Source organism: Scyliorhinus torazame, chromosome 12 (assembly GCF_047496885.1).
Source record: "Scyliorhinus torazame isolate Kashiwa2021f chromosome 12, sScyTor2.1, whole genome shotgun sequence".
In the NCBI taxonomy this organism is placed as follows: Eukaryota; Metazoa; Chordata; class Chondrichthyes; order Carcharhiniformes; family Scyliorhinidae; genus Scyliorhinus; species Scyliorhinus torazame.
In genome coordinates, this window is record NC_092718.1 from 203205684 (window position 1) to 203225818 (window position 20135).

General features: G+C 49.7%; 1 protein-coding gene across 1 annotated transcript in view; it reads left to right on the forward strand.

Moving 5' to 3' along the window:
- vps53 (VPS53 subunit of GARP complex) overlaps positions 1 to 20135 on the forward strand; it is a 355834-nt gene that overhangs the window by 222626 nt on the left and 113073 nt on the right. Inside the window, exon 16 of the mRNA XM_072469721.1 lies at positions 18410 to 18492. Coding sequence (XP_072325822.1) covers positions 18410 to 18492 — 83 coding nt within the window. The remainder of the gene's footprint in view (positions 1 to 18409; positions 18493 to 20135) is intronic.

A 20135-nucleotide genomic window follows, 5' to 3' on the forward strand; every position in this document is an offset into this window, starting at 1 on the left:
AGTGTGGGCGGAGAGGCCGAATGCCGTGTGGGCGGAGAGGCCGAATGCAGTGTGGGCGGAGAGGCCGAACGCAGTGTGGGCGGAGAGGCTGAACGCAGTGTGGGCGGAGAGGCTGAACGCAGTGTGGGAGGAGAGGCTGAACGCAGTGTGGGCGGAGAGGCCGAACGCAGTGTGGGAGGAGAGGCCGAACGCAGTGTGGGCGGAGAGGCCGAACGCAGTGTGGGCGGAGAGGCCGAACGCAGTGTGGGCGGAGAGGCCGAACGCAGTGTGGGCGGAGAGGCCGAATGCAGTGTGGGAGGAGAGGCCGAACGCAGTGTGGGAGACGAGGCCGAACGCAGTGTGGGAGGAGAGGCTGAACGCAGTGTGGGCGGAGAGGCCGAACGCAGTGTGGGAGGAGAGGCCGAACGCAGTGTGGGAGGAGAGGCCGAACGCAGTGTGGGCGGAGAGGCTGAACGCAGTGTGGGAGGAGAGGCTGAACGCAGTGTGGGAGGAGAGGCTGAACGCAGTGTGGGCGGAGAGGCCGAACGCAGTGTGGGAGGAGAGGCCGAACGCAGTGTGGGCGGAGAGGCCGAACGCAGTGTGGGCGGAGAGGCCGAACGCAGTGTGGGCGGAGAGGCCGAACGCAGTGTGGGCGGAGAGGCCGAACGCAGTGTGGGCGGAGAGGCCGAACGCAGTGTGGGCGGAGAGGCCGAACGCAGTGTGGGAGGAGAGGCCGAACGCAGTGTGGGCGGAGAGGCCGAACGCAGTGTGGGCGGAGAGGCCGAACGCAGTGTGGGAGGAGAGGCCGAACGCAGTGTGGGCGGAGAGGCCGAACGCAGTGTGGGCGGAGAGGCCGAACGCAGTGTGGGCGGAGAGGCCGAACGCAGTGTGGGCGGAGAGGCCGAACGCAGTGTGGGCGGAGAGGCCGAACGCAGTGTGGGCGGAGAGGCCGAACGCAGTGTGGGCGGAGAGGCCGAACGCAGTGTGGGCGGAGAGGCCGAACGCAGTGTGGGCGGAGAGGCCGAACGCAGTGTGGGCGGAGAGGCCGAACGCAGTGTGGGCGGTGAGGCCGAACGCAGTGTGGGAGGAGAGGCCGAACGCAGTGTGGGCGGAGAGGCCGAACGCAGTGTGGGAGACGAGGCCGAATGCAGTGTGGGCGGAGAGGCCGAACGCAGTGTGGGCGGAGAGGCCGAACGCAGTGTGGGCGGAGAGGCCGAACGCAGTGTGGGCGGAGAGGCCGAACGCAGTGTGGGCGGAGAGGCCGAACGCAGTGTGGGCGGAGAGGCCGAACGCAGTGTGGGAGGAGAGGCCGAACGCAGTGTGGGCGGAGAGGCCGAATGCAGTGTGGGCGGAGAGGCCGAATGCAGTGTGGGCGGAGAGGCCGAATGCAGTGTGGGCGGAGAGACCGAATGCAGTGTGGGCGGAGAGGCCGAATGCAGTGTGGGAGGAGAGGCCGAATGCAGTGTGGGCGGAGAGGCCGAATGCAGTGTGGGCGGAGAGGCCGAATGCAGTGTGGGCGGAGAGGCCGAATGCAGTGTGGCCGGAGAGGCCGAATGCAGTGTGGGCGGAGAGGCCGAATGCAGTGTGGGCGGAGAGGCCGAATGCAGTGTGGCCGGAGAGGCCGAATGCAGTGTGGCCGGAGAGGCCGAATGCAGTGTGGGAGGAGAGGCCGATTGCAGTGTGGGAGACGTGGCCGAACACAGTGTGGGAGGAGAATGCTGAACCCAGTATAATGCAGCATTTGGCCCATCACGTGCTGAACAGAATAATGTTTTTCTCAATGGACTCGAAGGCTAGTGCTACCCTTATGAAGACGCCACCTCACTTTATGAATGCGAGGGGAAAAGATCCCATGGGAACGAGAAAGGAGGACAGTGGGAATATGTGTGCTTGTATGTCCTAGGTCCAAACAGCGGAGCCTGGCCATGGATTCTCCTGCAACTGGACCAAGGCCCTGCCCCGTCAAGCCTGTGTGGTAGCTGGTGTGACCCGGCCACCCCACGTTACAAGAACTCACAAGGGCATCTTCTATCTCTTACAATGAAGATTGGGACCTGGAATGTCAGGACCCTCGTGGACAATTCCAGCTGCGACAGAATGGAACAGCGTACTGCTGTTGCTGAACGGGAGCTCGGGCGTTTCAACATTGGCATCGCATCCCTAAGCGATCTCGCCACCCGAGAACTCATTTTTAATGTGGAAGCAAGTCATCCTCGACCCCAAAGGACTATCTAAAACTATTTTGCAACATTGTGATCTGGCAGACAGCTATCTTATGAAGTAGTGCTGTTGGCATCAAGCTTTGTGTGACAGGATTGCAAGGAGCTGTGCGTGTGACCGCCATGATTAACCTGAATGGCAGAAATTACATTCTTCTCTTTCTAATTCAAAGCTACACAATTAAAATACCAGATAATGTAACATGTTCTCAGGGTGAGAAAATAGCTTCAACAAAATTAGACTTCTGTGTTGAGCTTGCTGACTTCCATACAAGCCGGGAGTACTTATCCTAAAATCTACCCAAGGGAGTTTCTCTCTAGCAATTCCACTGCACCAAGGTCTGAAGCAGTAACTATTCCCAGTGTGAGAAGCTACAAAACAAATGGCTTAGTTATGTCTGCTGTAACAGAAACTCGTTAATAACGTTAGTGAGTGACTTTGTGCATTATGTTTCTGCCAGTTCTTGGTGCATGACTGGTTCTGAGAGATAGCCAAATGATTCTGTTTTGTTCAGGGCTAGGTGATAACCCTGAGGTGATCTGATCTGACTTGGGCATAGCTGGAGTGCATCTCATATATTTTGGCAGAACAGTTACATATGCATTATGACTTGGCTCTGTTGCCAAGCTGAAACAATAAGGAAGGCGACATTGCCTCAAGGCATACACTTGGGAACTTGGACATCAGAGTGTGCGTGTGTGCGTGTGTGCGTGTGTGCGTGTGTGCGTGTGTGCGTGTGTGCGTGTGTGCGTGCGTGCGTGCGTGTGTCAATCCATCACCAATTCCAATTTACCAGTTGTGGTGAATGATGTCTGTATACACATGTACCTTTAATGTGTCGGCCCCTTTAAGATCGGGCTTGGAACCCTGGGGGACTCGGTCTCCGGCTCCGCCCCAGGAAACTGTATATAAGGTTACGTTCAGTAGGCAGCGTGCAGTGAGCACACTTCTCGGCAGCTGTCTGGTTTTCTGGTTATTAAAGCCTTTGTATTGTCGAACTCCTCTCCTGAGTTGTAATTGAGGGTATCTCAATGTAATAACCAGGCTACATCAAGATGGACAGCGATCTAAAGCTGGAGAAGCTCAATTTGGACGCTCGGTCGCCGGAGGCCACTGAAATTTTTAAATACTGGCTCCGGTGCTTTGAGGCCTATCTGAATTCCTCAGAGACTGAAGTTGACGGACCTCGCACGCTGAGCTTACTACATGCCCGGGTGGGCCACCGACTATCCTCCGTGATCGAGAAAGCTACGACGTACGAAACGGCGGTCGAAATCCTACAGAAGCGCTTCGTAAAGCCGATAAACGAGGTACACGCCAGACATTTGCTCCCGACCTGCCGCCAGTGCTCCGGGGAAACATTAGATGAATACTTGGAGAGACTCTCCGCGCTCGCCAGGAACTGCGACCATAAAGAGGTGACGGCAGAAGTCCACATGAACTTACATATTCGTGATGCTTTCGTGTCCGGTATCAGATCCACGTACATCCGGCAGCGGCTCCTAGAAGACGGAGCGAAGGACCTCCAAGGCACGGTAACGCTCGCCTCTTCCCTGGAAGCGGCCCACCATAATCTCCACACGTACTCCGAGGACCTTGCGAACCCCTCTCTATCCCCACCAGACTCGGCCACGCTTCAGGCCTGCACCGCGCGGCAACCCGCTCACACCGGGGGCCCCCAATGCTATTTCTATGGGCAAGGCCAGCACTCACGCCAGCGTTGCCCGGCCTGAACTCCGCTACCTGCGGCAAATGCGGAAAGAAGGGGCACTTCACAAAGGTCTGCCTGGCTGGGCCCAAAGGGCAGGAACAAAAGTCTCATCGGGCCCAGAAATCGAACTCCCGGGACCACAGGCCCCGCAACGCGACCGCGTGGCGGCCAGACACGCCCAGTTCCGACACGTCATCGGCCTCGTGCATCGGCCATCGGACTATAGCCAGACCATAAACCGCTTTACGCAACTCGATGCGTACCCACTTCCCCCCATAGCAGAAATGGTGAACCAAATCGTCCAATATCGCGTATTCTCCACGGTCGACCTAAAATCGGCCTATCATCAACTCCCTATCCGCCCAGAGGACCGCCCCTATACAGCCTTCGAAGCAGCCGGTCGGCTCTTCCACTTCCTCGGGGTCCCTTTTTGTGTAACAAACGGAGTCTCCGTTTTCAAAAGGGCGATGGATCAAATGGTGGACCAGTGCAGCTTACGGGCTACACACCCGTACTTGGACAACGTCGCCATCTGCGGCCATAACCAGCAGGACCATGATGAAAACCTGAGGAAGTTCCTCCAGACTGCCCGGGCCCTCAATCTGACATACAATAAAGAGAAATGCATGTTCCACACAACCCGGTTAGCCATCCTCGGCTACGCCGTGGAAAACGGGGTCCTAGGGCCAGACCCCGACCGCATGCGCCCCCTTCAGGAACTTCCCCTCCCCCATAGCCTCAAGGCCCTCAAACTGTGCCTGGGGCTCTTTTCCTATTATGCCCAGTGGGTCGCCAGATATGCAGACAAAGCCCATCCACTCATTAAGACCAAGGTTTTTCCCCTGACGGCTGAGGCTCAGTCGGCCTTCAGTCGTATCAAGGTCAATATCATCAAGGCCGCCATGCACGCGGTGGACGAAACCATTCCCTTCCAGGTAGAAAGCGACGCATCAGACGCGCCCTGGCCGCTACCCTCAACCAGGTGGGCAGACCGGTAGCGTTCTTCTCCCGAACTCTCACCGCCTCGGAAATTCGACACTCTGCAGTCGAGAAGGAGGCACAAGCCATAGTGGAGGCTGTGCAGCACTGGAGGCACTACCTAGCCGGTAGGAGGTTCGCCCTCGTCACCGACCAACGGTCGGTCGCCTTTATGTTCGATAACGCACAACTGGGCAAAATAAAGAATGATGAAATTCTGAGGTGGAGGATCGAACTCTCCGCCCACACGCACGATATTACATATCGTCCGGGGAAGCTCAACGAGTCCCCAGATGCCCTGTCCCGCGGCACGTGCGCCAACATGCAGAAAGACCGTCTGCGGGCCATCCACGATGACCCCTGCCACCCGGGGGTCACCCGGCTTGCCCATTTCATCATGTCCCGCAACCTACCTTACTCCACCAAGGAGGTCAAGGCCATGACCAAGGCTTGCCAGATCTGTATGGAGTGCAAACCGCACTTCTCTCGACCAGACAAGGCCCGCCTGGTAAAGGCCTCTGGGCCCTTTGAGCGACTAAGCGTGGACTTCAAAGGGCCCCTCCCGTCCACCAACCGCAACACCTACTTCCTCACTGTAATCGACGAATTTTCCCGCTTCCCATTTGCTGTCCCCTGCCCCGATATGACCTCGGCCTCTGTAATCAAGGCACTGCACAGCAACTTCACCCTATTTGGTTTCCCCGTTTATATCCACAGCGACCGGGGTACATCGTTCATGAGCGATGAGCTGCATCAGTATCTGCTCAACAAGGGCATTGCCTCGAGCAGAACGACCAGCCATAACCCGCGGGGAAACGGGCAGGTGGAGAGGGAGAACGCAACAGTTTGGAAGGCTGTTCTTCTAGCCCTATGGTCAAGAAGTCTCCCAATCGCCCGCATGCAGGAGGTCCTACCCGATGCCCTACACTCCATTAGGTCACTCCTTTGTAAGGCCACGAACGAGACCCCTCACAACCTTCCCGAGGAAGTCCACCTCTGGGGTCTCTCTTCCACGTTGGCTGATGACTCCGGGACCAGTTCTACTCCGGAGGCACGTGAGGAGCCATAAGACAGATTCACTGGTCGAGAGGGTCCAACTATTACCCGCAAACCCCCAATATGCCTACTTCGAGCACCCCGACGGTAGGCAGGACACCGTTTCCCTGCGAGACCTGGCACCCGCTGGCTCGCCCACCGACGCCCACCCCCCCCTTCCACCGACGCTCCCCTCCCCGCACCGGCGGTCGGCTCCGACAGCGCCCCCTCCATAGTGCACCCCTCCCCCCAGCCGGCGCCGGCACCAATCACCCTAGTCACCTCGGATACCCCCCCCATGCTCCAACGCGGGCAAAGGCTCAGACAACCGCGCTCCCGGATATACCACCACTGAGGACGACCGTATCCACTGCACCACTGCTGGAGCTGAGAAGGTCGACACGGGCAATCAGACCACACAAAAGACTGAACTTGTAATTCCACTTCACCCCCGACGGAGTATGCGTTTTTTTTTAAACGGGGTGAATGTGGTGAATGATATCTGTATACATATGTACCCTTAATGCGTAGGCCCCTTTAAGACCGGGTTTGGAACCCTGGGGGACTCCGCCCCCAGGAAGCTGTATACAAGGTTACGTTCAGTAGGCAGCGTGCAGTGAGCACACTTCTCGGCAGCTGTCTGGTTTTCTGGTTATTAAAGCCTTTGTATTATCGAACTCCTCTCCTGAGTGGTAATTGAGGGTATCTCACCAGTCACACATTGACTGGCATGCCCAGCATTAGAAGTATTTAAATGTGGATTTTTAACGCGTGGTTCATTGAGGTTATACCTGGTTTTATACAGCTGCCATGCATTGTTGTAGACTGTCAGCAGGTGGTGTGAGAGGGAAAAAAACTGCGGGGGAGAATAAAATGGTCTGAGAACTACCAGTGACCTTGGTGGGTTAAAATTTAGCCATGCCTCCAATCTACATGATGTGGAGATGCCGGAGTTGGACTGGGGTGAGCACAGTAAGAAGTCTTACAACACCAGGTTAAAGTCCAACGGGTTTGTTTCAAATCACTAGCTTTAGGAGCACTGCTCCTTCCTCAGGTGAATCGATTCCTTAGGACTCACCTGAACTGTGCTCCGAAAGCTAGTGATTGGAAACAAACCTTTTGGACTTTAACCTGGTGTTGTAAGACTTCTTACTCCAATCTACATGGGCTAGATAAGTCTGAACCATATTCATAGAGCTGCGATTTGTGCTTTTAAAAGAACAAACTTTTATCTCCACTATGAATTCTGTGCTCGTCAAAGTGAAGGATGTTGTTACGAGGAACATTTTTCATTTCAACCACCCAGTGCCAGCATCAAGCAGTCCCAAGTCTGTGCAGAAGGATTCAATGAAATATAAAATTCCCCCTACCCCAAAGGTCTACCCTACACCGTTATCAGAGGACCACCCAATGTTTTGTACACCAGGCGCCCTGTGGCTTCAGAGTGAAATTAACATTTCATCTGGAGCTATAATCATTACTTTATTCTGCTGTATGCTAATTACCACACATTCCAGCTGCAATGACATTGATTCCTTGCTCAGATCAGATAGTTCTCTGCTGCTTTGCTCGAGGGGCCAGTTATTTATGCAGAAGCCCATTTCCACCCGCAGCCCAAAGATAGGCAGGTTAGGGGGATTGGCCATGATTAGTACATGGGTTATGGGGATAGGGCAAGGAAGTGGCCCACGGTAGAGTGCTCTTTTGAAGGGTCAGTGCAGACTCGATGGGCTGAATGGCCTCCTTCGGCACTGTAGGAATTCTATGGATTCAATGTGCTCCATTGAACCGAGTCCATGGAGTTTACTAGCTAATAATCAGGAATTCTAATTGACTTTCCACAGGGAAGATTGAGGGAAGTTGCAGTGTCCTCTTCAGTTCACACAGTTTAATACAACTGGTTGAGCTTAGTTAATTGATCTGGAATGGAATCTTGGGGAACTTACCTGATCTATGCGGCCCAGGTCCTCACTGGTAAACTAGCTCAGACATCACAGGAGACTCTATTCTGCCTTTCTGCTGTGGGATGTACCACTATGTGCTGGATGGAGACTGGCAAAATGCTTCCAGCTACAGTCTGTGACTTATTTCTTGCAAAAATCCAGATTTTATAAATGCTTCTGTAATTTTATGGTTGCATTGTGGTGTATGCCATCAGCAAACATTAAGACATATGATCTCTTCACCCCCTCCCCCCAAGGGGAAAGCAGTCTTTGACTATCTGGGATTACAGTGGCTTTACTTCACTATTGGGCAGCACGGTAGCACAAGTGGATAGCACTGTGGCTTCACAGCGCCAGGGTCCCAGGTTCGATTCCCCGCTGGGTCACTGTCTGTGCGGAGTCTGCACATTCTCCCCGTGTCTGCGTGGGTTTCCTCTGGGTGCTCCGGTTTCCTCCCACAGTCCAAAGATGTGCAGGTTAGGTGGATTGGCCGTGCTAAATTGTCCTTAGTGTCCAAAAAGGTTAGGAGGGGTTATTGGGTTACAGGGATAGGGTGGAAGTGAGGGCTTAATGTGGGTCAGTGCAGACTCGATGGGCCGAATGGCCTCCTTCTGCACTGTATGTTCTATGAAAATGTGATCGAGGCCTCCATGTTGTCCAGTGTTCAATGTTACTATGGCAATGATTCAGGTCTCATCATTGATATTCTAACTGGGCATGTCCCCTTATTTGAAAACTGTTGCGATTTCTCTTCCTTAGCCAATGAGCGATAGAAACATAGAAAATGGGAGCAGGAGGTGCTCACTCAGCCCTTCAAGCCTGCCCTGCCATTCATTATGATCATGACTCATCAATAGCCTCACCTCCCCCCAACATCCTTCGATCCACTTCGTATCAAATGCTATATCTAACAAAAACAGGAAATACTGGACAATCGCAGCAAGACTGACGGCATTTGTGGAGAGAGAGAAGGGAGCTAACATTTCAAGTCAGGATAACTCTTTGCCAGAGCTGGAGAGAACTGGAAATAGAGTCACATTTATACTGTAATGGGGGGGAGGGGTTGCTGGATAGGGGGCCGGCGACAAGTGGAGATTGACAAAAATGTCATGGGCAGAAATGGAGAGTGGCACGGTAACACAGGGGTTAGCACTGTGGCTTCACAGCGCCAGGGTCCCAGGTCCGATTCCCTGTTTGGGTCACTGTCTGTGTGGAGTCTGCACGTTCTCCCTGTGTCTGCGTGGGTTTCCTCAGGTTTCCTCCCACAAGTCCCGAAAGACGTGCTATTAGGTAATTTGGACATTCTGAATTCTCCCTCCGTGTACCCGAACAGGTGCTGGAATGTGGCGACTGGGGGCTTTTCACAGTAATTTCATTGCAGTGTTTTTAAAAAGAAATTTAGCGTACCCAATTCATTTTTTCCAATTAAGGGGCAATTTTGCGTGGCCAATCCACCGACCCTGCACATCTTTAGGTTGTGGGGGCGAAACCCACGCAAACACGGGGCGAATGTGCAAACTCCACACGGACAATGACCCAGAGCCGGGATCGAACCAGAGACCTTGTGCGCCACCTTTCATTGCAGTGTTAATGTAAGCCTACGTGTGACAATAAAGATTATTATTATGTCAACAGGGGTGATTTTTTAAATTTTAAACGCATTTTATTACAAACTTGTATCAAAGCAGGTTACAGCAAGTAAACACCCCGGGAAGCATACCAAATAGGGGTGATTAACGCTAAGAAGGGTGCTGTTGGTGGCACACAAATAGATTAGAATGTGTGAATGGCAAACAAAGCTGAACAGTGTGTCAAAGAGGAACAGGGAACAGATGAGTCACGTGGTGGGGAGAGGGGGACAATGGAAGAAATTAAGATAAATTGATAGAAATAAAAATGGAGTGAAGATGGGGGGAGAAAATTCACCGTCTGAAGTTGTTGAACTCAATGTTAAGTCCGGAAGGCGATAACTAATCGGAATTCTGTTTATTAATTTTATAATTTTGCATTCAATTTTCAACCCTCTATCCCTTCTCTTGGTCCATCTCAGACATTTTGCTTCCCTTCCTTGACCTTTCTATGTCAATTTCTGGGGATAGAGGTGCTGTTCCTCCAGTTTGAGCTGGGCTTCTCTGAAACATTGCAGCAGACCCAGGGTGGACATGTGGACTTGCGAGCAGTAGGGTGAGTAGACATGGCAAGTGACAGAAAGGTCTGGGTCCTGCTTGAGGATGGATCGAAGGCTTTCTGCAAAGTGGTCACCCAGTCTGCGATTAATCTCTCCCAATGTAGAGTAGACCACATTGGGAGTAGCAAATGCAATGGACCAGATTGAAGGAGGTGCACGTGAAGCTCTGCCTCACTTGAAAAGAGTGTTCTGGCCTTGAGATGGTGAGGAGGGAAAGGGGCAGTTGTTACACCTTCTGCGATTGCGTGGGAAGGTGCCAGAGGAAGAGGGTGACGCGTTAGAAACCTGGAATCGTAGAATCCAGACAGTGCTGAAGGAGGCCATTCAGCCCATCTAGTCTGCATTGACCCTCTGACAGCGCACCCTGCCTAGGCTCAGGCCCCAACCCTATACCTGTAACCCAGTAACACCACCTAACCGTTTGGATCTAAGGGGCAATTTAGCACGGCCAATCCACCTAACCTGCACATTATTGGACTGTCGGAAGAAACCAGAGCAGCCGGAGGAAACCCACACACACTCGGGGAGAAAGTACAAACTCCACACAGTCATCCGAGATTGGAATTGAACCTGGGTCCCTGGCACTGGAGGCGGCAGCGCTAGTCACTGCCACCAGGCCGCCCTTGGGGGTGATGGAGGAGTGGATCAGGATATCCCAGAGGGAACGGTCCCTGTGAAATGCTGACGGGGAGTGAGGGGAAGATGTGTTTGGTGATGGCATCATGCTGGAGTTGGCAGAACTGGCGGAGGATAATTCTTTGAATGCGGAGGCAGGTGGGATGAAAGTGAGGAAGAAGGGGATTTTATCCTGGTTCTGGAAGGATGGGGAGGGGGTGAGAGCAGAGATGCGGGAGATGGGTCGGACACGGTTGAGAGCCCTGTCGACCACAGTGGGCGAGAGACCATGATTAAGGAAAAATGGAGACATGTCAACAGCAGTGTATTGAAAACTGGCATCAATACAGTTTGGTGGGGCAGAAACAGGCTGACATGATTGGTCTAATGGTACAGGCCTGTTTGTGGATTTTGTGGAGGGGGTAGAAGCAGGCTGTCTGGGGTTGGGAGATTGAGGTTGGAAGCTGTGGTGGGAAGATCTCCAAGAGGGGACGAGGTCAGTAACAGTATGCATATCTCCAGACAATGGGCTGGATTCTCCCAAAACGAGACTATGTTCCCATGCTGGTGTAAAACCGGTGGAGTTTTACTCCAGAAATTCCTTCCAAGAAGTTGAACGAGTTCTTTAGCTGCGGATACAGGCCTCCGCACATCCGAGTCAGAGGCCGTGCATGTACACAGCGGCGGTCTCCAGCTCAATGGCAGCTCGGACCACGGAGCCACACCGAACAGGAGAGAACCCCTGATCGGCCGCGTGCCCGAGCATCAACCCCCGCACAGTTAATTGCCGGACACCTATAAGCCCCCCCCCCCCGGTCTCCGATTCACCCACCCCGACCAGGGCGGCCGCGGACTGAGTCCAGCATCCCGACCGGCATTAGGTGGTTAGTTCCTCGCCGTCGGGAACTCAGCCGGTCGAGAGCGGAGGATGGTCGGGTGGTCCTCTGGCAATGGCGGCACGGCGTACTCCGCAGTCACGCCGATTTTCGGGGCCCGGAGAATCGCCGGGCCCGATTACAGCGCGAAAGTGGATTCTCCGCCCCCACTCCGGCTGCGACTTTGGCACGGGTCTGCGGAGTATCCAGCCCAAAATCTATATCTGTTTCTTGAAAGCATACAATGTTTTGGCCTCAGCTACCCTGTGGTAATGAATTCAACAGGTTCACCACTCTTTGGGTGAAGAAACCTCTCCTCATCTCTGTCCTAAATGGTCTACCCTGTATTCTCAGACTGTGAACCCTGGTACTGGACACCCCCACCATCGGGAACATCCTTCTTGCATCTATCCTGTCTAGTGCTGTTAGAATTTTACAGGTTTCTGAGGACCCCCCTCATTCCTGTCAATTAATTTGTAGGATGGGGCTAGAAATTTTAAAAAATGATTTGCAGGATGTGGGCATTGCTGGCTGGGCCAGCAGTTATAGCCCGTCCCTAATTGCCCTTGAGCAGGTGGAAAATTGCCTTCTTGAACTGCAGCAGCCCCTGTGATGCAGGTACATCCACAGTGCTGTTAGGGAGGGAATTCTAGGATTTTGACTACAGCAACAGTGAAGGAACCACAATATATTTCCGAGTCAGGATGGCAAGTGGCTTGGAGGGGAACCTCCACGAGGTGGTGTTCCATGCCCGTGTTCATGCCCTAAATACCCACCTCTTGGAGAAATTATTCAGACCAGAGATTTTCGCAGATGTTTTAATGCCATCAGTCAGTATTTTTCATTTGACAGTACGGCCTAGTATTAGTTCAAACTTGCTGAAATAAGATGATTTAATAACTTACTTGAAAGCAAAAACTGTCTTTGATTTATCAGACATAGGCTGCATTTCCTTTGCCTTGTGTTGCTGGGAAACCTTTCTTGAACCCTTCCAGTTTTTGTCCCTGTCGAGCTGGCGATCCTGATTTCCAGTGAACTTCGAAGTTGTCACTCAGGACTGGCTGTCTTCGAGCAGTGAAAACAAACACTGCTTCAACTTTGTATGCTTTTTCAGCTCCCTAATTCCTGGCAAGGGAGGAGTGTGGTGTGTGTACACATGCGCGCACACACAAGAAACCAGGGCCGCATTCTCAAAATAAACCCATTTTCAATGCATTACCATGATTCCAACACAAAAAGGAAATTGCAAGCAATTAGAATGGGCTGCGTGATTTTTGTGCTTGCATCCGCCGCTGTTTGTTTGGGCTTAACATGGTCATTAAACTGTGGCAAGATATTGATTGTACTCTTGGCAGCTCTGATTTCCCGCTGGATAACAGATTTTATGTATGTCCTTTAAACAAGCAGCCTCATCATCATCAATGCTAGTTTTAAAATTGCACCATCAAAAATAATTACGATCAACTTTACCATTTTTGGGCAATAATTCAGCTGTTTTTGTTATAACAAAAATGATACATTAAATGATACAATTCATGTACAGTATACATTACCCACTGTAAAATAAGCCAGACTATCTGACTATAACGTAAGGTTATTGCTACTTAGAGGAGGAGGTTAGATTTTATTTCACATGCGAAGGGCTATTGCAATTTGGACTGTGCTATTCCATAGAATCCCTATAGTATAGAAGGAGGGCGGCACGTGGCACAGTGGTTAGCATTGATGTCTATGGCGCTGAGGACTCGGGTTCGAATCCCGGCCCTGGGTCACTGTCCATGTGAAGTTTGCACATTCTCCCTGTGTCTGTGTGGGTTTCACCCCCACAACCCAAAGATGTGCAGGTTAGGTGGATTGGTCACGCTAAATTGTCCCTTAAATGTAAAAAAATAATAATTGGGTACTCTAATTTTTTTTTAAAAATAGTATAGAAGGAGGCCATTCAGACCACCAAGTCTGCACTGACCCGGTGCTTGGCTGTGTGAGGCAGCAGTGCTACCCACTATTGTACGGGCTGAGTCAAACACAGGGGATGATTGATTAAAATGCAATGCAATAATCATCATCTCAAACATGGCACATGTACCCAAGAGAAGCGACTTGAGAATATTTTGTTTATTAAACGCTCAACAGTAACAAAGATTTGAAAATCAATTACATTACATTCCACATATCACACTAACCATTAAACAACAAGGAAACGTCACCCTTCCATATTGGTACCAAAAGTAAGCAGCATCCGCAGATTTTCACCAAAAATAACAAAGACACACTCGCAGGTTCCTCAACAGAAACAGAGGATAAGCCTGAGGATGTGTTATCATGTCCAGAACTTTGTCATAGAAATGACCTGTCCATCAATGTGTTACTTGTTCCATGTATCAGTGCCATTCTCCGTCCAGGAGCCGCAGCTGTGACCTCCCACACGGACCAATCTCACCAGAACCAAATCCTGGCATCCACATATTCCACTGGCACTCAAGGTGCAGTTGAACATCCTTGACTTCCAGCATGTTTAACCCACGGTGACGTGCCAGTTACATGCAGCACTCGCCACTCCAGCAACAAAAGCATCAACAATCTGCAAATGCATTTCTTCCACGGTGTCATCAGGTTGCCCATTTGGATCAATGTTGCGCACCATGTCCTGCAGCATCTTCTTGCTTCAAACCAAATTGTCTTCTGGACTCGTGCGTCGCCCTGAGCCCGGTGTTCCAGGACGCAGGTATCTTTGAAAAAAATTGTCCTCCATTCTGACTGCAGAAAAGGAAGCAAATAGCAACCACAGCCTCCAGGCATCTGCAGCCACCAGCAGGAGCAAGCAGCAAACTCGACCTGCAGCAGTGAAGTGCTCTCACAACTAACAAGGCCAATTCCTCATTACCAATAGCCTTCAGCTGTGAAGCTAGAGGCTGTTCACGGTCAAAGGGAGTTGAAGTGAACTTCAGCACTGGGCTTTGTCCTGGAAGTCTTTGGTAGGATAGACAGGCAGCATCTGTAGTCACCCCTGTTATGGTTATCCACAATATTTAAAGATGATTTGAAGGCAAAATCACAGACAAAAAGCACCCCACCACTCCTCCTCTTTGGTCTGTAATAGGATGGTGCCTAGGAGAGATTAAATGACAAAAGGACTCATGATACAAGGCCAAAGGGAATGATAATAGGGCACGTGAAGAAACAGCAGGTTTATCTCGGAGGTTTGAATGGGAGGATCGTACAATGAATTACTTCAAAACGCAATCACTATTGTTACATGAACAAATGTGGCAACCATCTTGTGCACAGCATTGTCTCACACGCGACAGTGTTAAAGTATTGGTAGTAGAGACCTCTCCATGCTTTGTTTGATTATTGCCGTGGATCCACAGAACGTGTGGACGAGGCCTTAGTTAAGTGGCTCCTCTGTAGAATGGCACTTCTGAAAACACAGCCCTTCCTCAGTCACACTGATGTAAGCTTAGCTTACATCAAGACTTGGTTTTTAAATCAAATATCCCAAGTAGGTACAGCTCTGTCTCACAAAAGGCAGTAGATGCTAGCTCAATCGATAATCTTAAATCTGAGATTGATCATTTATTTGCTAGCCAAGTGTATAAAAGGACATAAAGCCAAGGCAGGTGGACTGAGTTAATTCATGTTAGGATTAGCCACAATCTCATTAAATGGCAGAGAACAGGTTCGAGGGGCCAAGTGGTATATAATTACTGTTCCTATGTTCCAAGGAAGTAAATTGACTGGAGAATGGTTAAAAATTATTGTAACTGTAGAAGGTTTTTTTCCCCTGTAATAATCACGTTTAAACAAATAAAAGTACATTCTCAAGATTTTAAATCACGATTCGGTGATTGGGTTAATCTGCCATATGTATTTTTCAAGCTTTGCAGGAAATAGCCCATCTTATGTTATATGATATAATCTGCCTAATTTAGTCAGTATGTCCTGTTCCAACTTGATGCCTGTGTTCTGTTAAAGCATTACAAGCTGCATCTTAATTCAGCCGTAAATTGCTATGCATAAGTAGAAATGTTGCTGTGTGTGTGGGAGTACGGTTGTTTGATGAATCTGGTCCACAAATGGGGAATAATCGAGTGCAGTCCACGATACATGTATCAACTATCTACAGTGAAAAGAGTCCTTTCACATTACAACAACCAGCTGAGTCATAAAAGCAAAGCAACTTAACCGCATGAGTGTTTAACTGTTTCAGTGTAATTTAACAGATTTTGTTTAACAAATATGTATCCATTTTAAATAGATATGTTCCAAATATAAACGTGTGGATTTTATTTCATTACCTTGTACATTAGCTTGTTGGCTGCGTTTGAGTTTGTGAAACTATCAATTTTCTTTGCCTCACCTATGTTTTGAATACATACATTAGCTTGGGCGGCACGGTAGCACAGTGATTAGCACTGTTGTTTCATAGCTCCAGGGTCCCAGGTTCGATTCCCGGCTTGGGTCACTGTGTGTGCATAGTCTGCACGTTCTCCCTGTGTCTGTGTGGGTTTCCTCCGGATGCTCCGGTTTCCTCCCATAAGTCCAGAAAGTTAGATAATTTGGACATTTCAAATTCTCCCTCTGTGTACCCGAATAGGCGCCGGAGTGTGGCGACTAGGGGCTTTTCACAGTAACTTAATTCCAGTGTTAATGTAAGTCTACTTGTGACAATAAAGAGTATTATTATTGTCTTGTTCAGCTGAGCAGTCTCCTCGTTTAGGCATAGGGTAGTGTTCCTTTGTGATGTTACGGTTCAAATCTTTGGGGTCGATGCAAATGCGAAGTTCCCCTGACGGTTTTTTGACACAGACCATGGAGCTAACCCAGTCCGTGGGTTCAGTGGCCTTAGAAATGATGCCCTGGTCCTGGAGTCTTGCAGCTGCTGCTTGAGGCGGTCCTTAAGGGGTGCCGGCACCCGACGTGGTACATGAACCACAGGTGTGGCATTCGGCTTCAGCAGTATCTTGTATCGGTAAGGTAGTGTACCCATACCTTCGAAGACGCTGTGGTATTGTGCTATGATGTCATCTAATTGGGCTTGGAAGTTGACATCTGGCGAGGCCGTTGCCTCTGCGGACGACATGGTGTGAACCCGCTGCACAAGGTTCAGGATTTTGCAGGCCCGAGCACCGAGCAGGGAAGCTCTGTTGGTTCCTACAATTTCAAAACGCAGGGTTGCTTCTGAAAAACGATGGGATACCGCAAGCTGGCATGAGCCACTGGCAGCAATGGCATTGCCATTGGAGTCGAGGAGCTGGCAGGCCGGTGGAAGAATGCTTGGCTTGACGCGGATGGTGTCAAGGTCAGACTTTGAAATGAGATTCGCAGAAGCGCCGGTGTCCAGCCTGAAGCGTATGCGAGCCTCGTTGACCGTAAGGGTGGCACACCACTCGTCGTCCGGATCAATGCTCATCACTGGGAGTTGTTTCACCTTCTTCGCTGAAAGCAACGTATGCTTGGCAATGATGCCCACCCGGCCCTCGGTGTCGGAATCTGGAACCATGCCGGAGTCTGCAATGGGTTGCTGTACTGACCGGATGTTGCTGCACTGCGACTGGGATCGCTGTGTATTGGGCAGTTGAGCAGATCTGCACAGGGCTGCGTAGTGGCCAAGCTTGCCACACTGGAGACAGCGTCGAGATTTCGCGGGACATTGCCGCTTTAAATGGGCGGAGCCACAGTTGCACGTCATGGCGCTGACGTCAGGATGCTCCGTGCGCCACCACGCATGCGCGGTGCGGTCGAATGATGTGCGCACCTGCGCAGCTCGGTCGTCGGCCTCGCTGTCCCCTTGGTCGTGGCGCTCATGCGCAGGAGACCGGGGAAAGCGCGCAAAATAGCCACCCTCATCCAGACTCCGGCCCTGGAGCTGTTTTACGGCTTGCACCCGCTCCGCATCGTTGGGGGCCTTGCCGCGCCATCTCTGCCACCTTGATATGTCCAAAGATGTGCAGGTTAGGTGGATTGGCCATGATAAATTGCCCTTCGTGTCCAAAATTGCCCTTAGTGTTGGGTGGGGTTACTGGGTTATGGGGATAGGGTGGAAGTGTTGACCTTGGGTAGGGTGCTCTTTCCAAGAGCCGGTGCAGACTCGATGGGCCGAATGGCCTGCTTCTGCACTGTAAATTCTATGATGACAATCTATGATCTAAAGCTTTCAGAAAGTTATGGATAAGATGGAGGATTCAATGAAAGGAGAGCAGGAAAATATTAAATCACAGACTTTTGCTTTGTCTAGTTATCATTGAATTATGCAACAGCATATGCAACTAGCTACTGTAAACCTTCAACTTGTTGACTTATGTGTTTACTATATTATCTGTATGCCAGATGTAGCAGTGTTACTGCCTTCCAAAATCAGGGTAGATTTTGTTTCCAATTAAGGGGCAATTTAGCGTGGCCAATCCACCTAACATGCACATCTTTGGGTTGTGGGGGTGAGACCCAAGCAGGCACGAGGAGAATGTGCAAACTCCACACGGACAGTGACCCGGGGGCCGGGATCGAACCTGGGTCCTCAGCGCCGTAGGCAGCAGTGCTAACCACTGTGCCACCATGCCGCCTACCAAAACCAGGGTAGATTATGTGAGGACGTGTGGTATGAATGGTCGCCAAAAACACAGGGTCCTGTCTTCAATTCCTGAGCATGCTACACATTATATGGATGTTGAGCAGGTAAAGGCATGCTGGATCATAGGAATTGAGAGCTCAGCGATGGGAGTGCCTTAGATTCTGAAGAGAGAGAATAAAACATGTAGAATAGAAACCCAAAAACTTTTAATGATTTTGTTGTATGTAACTCGGAGGTTTTGTTGTCCATAAAGTATTTTCTAAGTTGAATTGACATTTCTAATTTCTCCAAAAGCTTGAAGAGAAGCTCAAAGAGAAGGTGGATGTAAGTCTAGTGGAAAGGATTAACCTGATGTCAGAAATGGACACCTTCAGCACGTGAGTACAAACAATGAGAAGATTGACTAATTTACAATTTCCACTTCACCAATTTAAAAATAAATACTTCACAATTGTTAAGTTACCCTGACGATAGGTTGCCAGCTGATCACTGAATCAGAGAAATTTAAGGTACAGAAGGAGGCCAGCGCCTGTCTGCCAACCGAGAAAGAGCTAACCAGCCTAATCGTACTTTGGATGTCTGGGACGGTAGGGCTGCAGGTTACAAGATTTCAAAGTACACGGCCAAGTGTTTTTTAAAGTACAGTGAGGCTTTTTTCCTTTATCACCTTCTCAGGAAGTGAGTTCCAGACTCTACCACCCATTGGTGAAAAAAGGTTTCCTCAATTCTACAAGTATTTAAAAAGAGTAACTAAAGTTCCTTAATGGGTGAGATTGGAGAATTAATAATGGGAAACAAGGAAATGGCGGAGACTATGAAGAAATATTCACAATAGAAGATAGAAGAAGCAAGGACAGTAGAAAATGAGGGGGCAACAGGGAGGGAGGAACATCAAATAATCTTGGTCACTAGAGAAAATGTACTGGGAAAACTAATGGGACTAAAGGCTGATAAGTCCCCGAGACCTAGTGGCTGTAGGGATGGTGGGAGCATTGGCTGTAATCTTCCAAGATTTCCCTCGATTCTTGAAAGGTCCCAGCTGATTGGAAAATGCAAATGTAACACTTCTTCAGGAAAGGAGGTAGACAGAAAGCAAGAAACTATAGGCCAGTTAGTCTAACACGTATTATTGGAAAAATGTTAGAATTTATAATAGAGGAAGCAGTAGCAGGACATTTCGAAAGCATTAATACAATCAGGCAGAGTCAACATGGTTTTGTGAAAGGGAAATAGTGTTTGACAAAGTTATTAGAGTTCTATGAGGCTGTAACAAGAACAGTGGATAAAGGAGTATGATAGAAATCAGATTTTCTGGTGAGCTATAGATGAGATAGATAAAGGGTTTAATTGAGGAATCATTAAGAGTAATTGACTAAATCATATTAATCTGGAGTATGATAGAAATCAGATTTTCTGGTGAGCTATAGATGAGATAGATAAAAGGTTTAATTGAGGCATCATTAAGAGTAATTGACTAAATCATATTAATCATGAGAGTGAGGAAAAACTGACTTATCTGAACTAATCAGATAAAACTTTAAATGTTCACATTTTGCAAGTTGTTTGAGACTGGCTAGAATCCAAGGCCAGTGACAAAAGATTCCATTGTATGCAGATGCCTTCCCAGCCTGGACAGATCCGTTTCCGTGGTAACAGTCAGTCAGGGTCATAATGACTTTTCAAAAACTGTGTTAATCTAATTAATGTTAGAGGCATAATTGGCAAGCCAGGGTATGGAAAATTACAAAATCACACCAAAACATTTATCTCACAAATTGACAGATAGACAGTTTGGTTGAATTGAGTGAATTATAAATTAGTTGAAGCCAATCAGCTGTAAAGAAGGCGAAACTTTAAGATAATGATCTTCTTAAAAAAAATCACTTGTCGGCTTGGAAAAATTCGTTCCGGAATCAATCTGTCACTTTCTGAAACGCATATCTTGCTGCTGCCTTTGCTATCGCCATTTTTCTTTTGTTTGAAATCAATCTGTAATTTTGTACTATGTATTATTATTTGA